Genomic DNA, 4051 nt, shown 5'->3' on the forward strand with positions numbered 1-4051 from the left:
TTTTTTTTGCGGTACGCGGGCCTCTTGCTGTTGTGGCCTCTCCCGTTGCGGAGCACAGGCTCCGGACGCGCAGGCTCAGCGGCCACGGCTCAGGGACCTAGCCACTCTGCGGCATGTGGGATCTTCCCGGACCGGGGCATGAACCCGTGTCCCCTGCATCGGCAGGAGGACTTTTAACCACTGCGCCACCAGGGAAGCCCCATTTTAATAATTTTTAAGTGTACAACTCAGTGTTAGTTACAGTCACACCACTGGGCAATCATCACCACTGTCTGTTTCCAAAACATTTTCGTCACGCCAAACAGAAACTGTGGACCTGTGAAGCAGTAACTTCCCATTCTCAGACACCTGTCCCCGGTAACCTCTCTTCTACTTTCTTTCTTTTTTAAAAAATTTATTTATTTATTTATTTTTGGCTGCGTTGTGTCTTCATTTCTGCGACTGGCTTTCTCTAGTTGTGGCAAGCGGGGACTACTCTTTGTTGCGGTACACGGGCTTCTCATTGCGGTGGCTTCCCTTGTTGTGGAGCACGGGCTCTAGGCGCGCGGGCTCAGTAGTTGTGGCTCGCGGGCCCTAGAGCGCAGGCTCAGTAGGTGTGGCGCAGGCTTAGTTGCTCTGTGGCATGTGGGATCTTCCCGGACCAGGGATCTTCCCGGACCAGGGATCGAACCCATGTCCCCTGCATTGGCAGGCAGATTCTCAACCACTGCGCCACCAGGGAAGCCCTCTTCTACTTTCTGTCTCTGAATGTGCCTGTTCTAGATGTTCCATCCACGTGGAATCACACAGTATTTGTCCTGTGGCGTCCAGCTTCTCTCCCTCGGCAGAGCGTTTTCAAGGTTGCAGGGGCCTGTCTGGCCTGGGCTCTGGCTCTGGAGCGGCAGATTCTGCAAATCCCTGCCTCTCTCCACCTCAGCCCTGTCACCCGCTCCCGTCCAGCGCATCTCCTGGGCGCGGTGCTTGTGGTGACGTGCAGGCTTTGGCCCGGCCGGAAGTCGTTCCCACTTCTCGCACCACTCAAACCCCAGCGCATGAACAGAGCTAGGCACCAGGGGGGACACGGGTCAAAGGCCTGGCACCCTTGGAGACGGGGGTGAAGAGGCAACCAGAGAACAGGTAACCGAGACTATTCCCTGGACGGAGGGTGAAGCCAGGTCAAGCGACTAAGTGATGAAATGAGGCCGTGCTTCGCGTGACGGGTCCCAGCAGGTGACTCCAGGGTTTCTGAGCTTGGTCACAGCAAGAGACATCTGAAGGGGAAGCTGGACTGGAGAGAGATGTGATGGGCTCCCTTCGAATCATGCTTGTCGTCTTCTTGACTTCTTCCTGTGCCATTGCAGTCTCTCCTAAATGGCACCCACAGTGGCACCCAAGATGCAGAACACAATGGCTGGGCAGTGTCCACTGCAGGAGCCTGTGCAGAAGCCAGCATGGCCAGACATTTCAAGAGCTTCCGAGTATTCCTGCCTTTTGACCCACAAATTCCACGTCTTGGAGTCTGGTCTAAAAAGGAAACGATCATAAATACAGACCAGTATTCCTGCACAAGGATGTTCCCTGCAGTGTTTATAGTAACCCCCAATAGCAAACAACCTAAGTAATCAATCATAGGGAATGACTTAAGGAAAATAGGATAAAATAGTACAGGGCTATAAAAATTATATTTGCAAAGCAAAACGAGATTTTTGATGGTGGGGGAAGTGACTATGAGAAAATGTTAAGCAAAAAAAAAATTTTTTAAGCAGACTGTAATTCTCTGTATGCATTGTGATATCAAGTATATAAAAAAGAGAAATCACAGGGAAAAAATAAACAAGCATATGCCAAGCTTCTTGGTGCAATTATGGTTTTTAAAATTTTTCTTTACATCTTTCCACACTTCGCAAATGCTGTACAAAAGGGATATGCGGGGCTTCCCTGGTGGCGCGGTGGTTGGGAGTCCGCCTGCCGATGCAGGGGACAGGGGTTCGTGCCCCGGTCCGGGAGGATCCCACATGCCGCGGAGCGGCTGGGCCCGTGGGCCATGGCCGCTGAGCCTGCGCGTCCGGAGCCTGTGCTCCGCAGCGGGAGAGGCCACAACAGTGAGAGGCCCGCGTACAGCAAAAAAAAAAAAAAGGGATATGCGTTACTTTGATGTTCAGGACAAGAAAGCAATAAATGGGAGGGACAGTGCTCCTCTCTGTGTGATGAAAGAGGAATTAGAATTTGGGCATACTGGAGGCCTGGCCCAGACCTGCGAGTGATGTGGTCCCTGACGGTGCTTTGGGGGGGATACCGTGGAGGTTGGGGGACGGGGTGGGACAGTGTGGCACATGAGCTGGCTTAGGCCAGCGTTGGAAACTTAAATGGCTTCAGGGGCCTGGCAGGCATCATCGTTGAGTGAAAGTGTGCAGCGCAATAGGGAGGGGTGGGGACTGTGGCAAAATGGAGCCCTCACACCCCGTCTAAAAGGAGCGGCTGCTGCTCGGCTGCAGTGGGTGTCTGCCACGTGGGAGTGCGGGCCCTGTGCGGCCAGAACTTCCATTTCTCAAAGGAGTCAGAAATCCCTGGTTTCCAAAGGTGAACTCTCTCACTAAACACTGGCACTTAAGCGTCATGCAGTCCACATCCATGGGCCAGGCACGGCGGGCGAGCCCCCAGTCAGTGACCTCCGGCCTCCCCCCCCTCCTCCTCAGTCCCTGTGTTGGGTCCCCTATGTGGGTGCCAGGCTGCTGGTGGCCCACAGCGCAGGCTGAAAGGGGCTTCCTTCTCTTCTTTCCGCCAGAAAACGAGCCTCCCTCTCCTCTGGTTTCCGGGATCATCGATTACAACATGCCCCTCACCTCTACGTACCTGAAGCAGATGAAGTTGCGTGTGATGAATTCCCAGGAGCAGGTAAGGCGTCCGCCCCCCTCACCCCTCCTGGAGGCGCCCTGACTTGCCTGGATGTGGTTGATCCTTTCCGAGACCTGTGTAAACACACTGGAAATCAAAGAGGCCCTTATCTGGTTATCTGGGCCATGCAGTCCAGGCTGAGAGGGGCGGGAGGGAATGTGTTCCTAGTTAGAGGGTCTGCCGGGTCTTCAGTGAAACTTTCCTTCAGGGCAGGGGCGAGGAAGGGGGTGGGTAAGAGCTGCCCACCTTGGCCCTTGGGTTGTTCTCTCTCTGCTCTGCCCTTTGTCTGCTACATCACTCGGCTCCTTTCCCCCGAGAGACGGGGGCCCTTGCTGCCTGCCTGTGGCTTCTGTCACCCTTGGGGCCCAGACAGGCCAGGAAGATGGGCCTTGGAGGGTGGCCTGGGTGACATAAGGCCCTGGGCTCCCCCTCCCCGGCTGCCCAAGACTCCCCAGCTGTGGATTGCCCAGGGCTGTCAGGCACCATGGAAACAGGTTATGAAAAGAAAACCCCTCCTGCCTGCCTCTCTACACAGCCCACCTTCTAGCCCTTTGCGAGGCAAGTAGCCTGACTGTCTTTCAGAGAAGGACTAGGTGAGTGCCACCCCCTCCCTCCGCCACTGCCCAAAAAACTAGAGTAATGATGTCTTAACCTCTCGCTTCACGTTTTTTCATCCGTTGTGACATATGAACCTACTGTATCTTTGAGGCCTGCCAAGGGGAACGGGTTCGTTCTCCTCTGTTGAAAGTCAGACTTCAGCCCTGGGTGCATTCCATCCTGGGTATGGCTGGTCTCCTTGACAACCTGAGCATGTGTCCGCCCAGGGGGTGATGGCTCTGCAGTCAGCTCCGAGGTGATGTTACAGGACGTTGCTCAGGTGGCATCTGGGGCTGTGGCACCCAGTTTGAGGATCTGAGCTGGTTGGCTTGAGTTCTGCACTCCCCTGAGGAGGAGGCATGGTGTGCCCTCCCATCCTTACAGCCTCCCAAGGTCAAATGAAGTAAGCTTGGCTCTGGGTAGTAGAGCTGTCTGTGTTTCTTGCGTCTTTTCATCTGAGATGGTCTATTCTATGATGGTTGCATCCCTAAGAAACTTCATGTACTCATAAACAATGTCAGTGGGGAAAATGGTGTTGGGTTTTCAACTCACAATGGCAAAGTTGTTTCTGTGCAGGAAT

The 4051-nt window shown here is 54.4% G+C and overlaps 1 protein-coding gene across 1 annotated transcript in view; it reads left to right on the forward strand.

Moving 5' to 3' along the window:
- NOL4L (nucleolar protein 4 like) overlaps positions 1-4051 on the forward strand; it is a 132874-nt gene that overhangs the window by 68346 nt on the left and 60477 nt on the right. The window contains exon 4 of the mRNA XM_007446851.1: positions 2765-2874. Coding sequence (XP_007446913.1) covers positions 2765-2874 — 110 coding nt within the window. The remainder of the gene's footprint in view (positions 1-2764; positions 2875-4051) is intronic.

The sequence above is a fragment of the Lipotes vexillifer genome, unplaced genomic scaffold, assembly GCF_000442215.2.
Source record: "Lipotes vexillifer unplaced genomic scaffold, Lipotes_vexillifer_v1.1 scaffold75, whole genome shotgun sequence".
Taxonomy (NCBI): domain Eukaryota; kingdom Metazoa; phylum Chordata; class Mammalia; order Artiodactyla; family Lipotidae; genus Lipotes; species Lipotes vexillifer.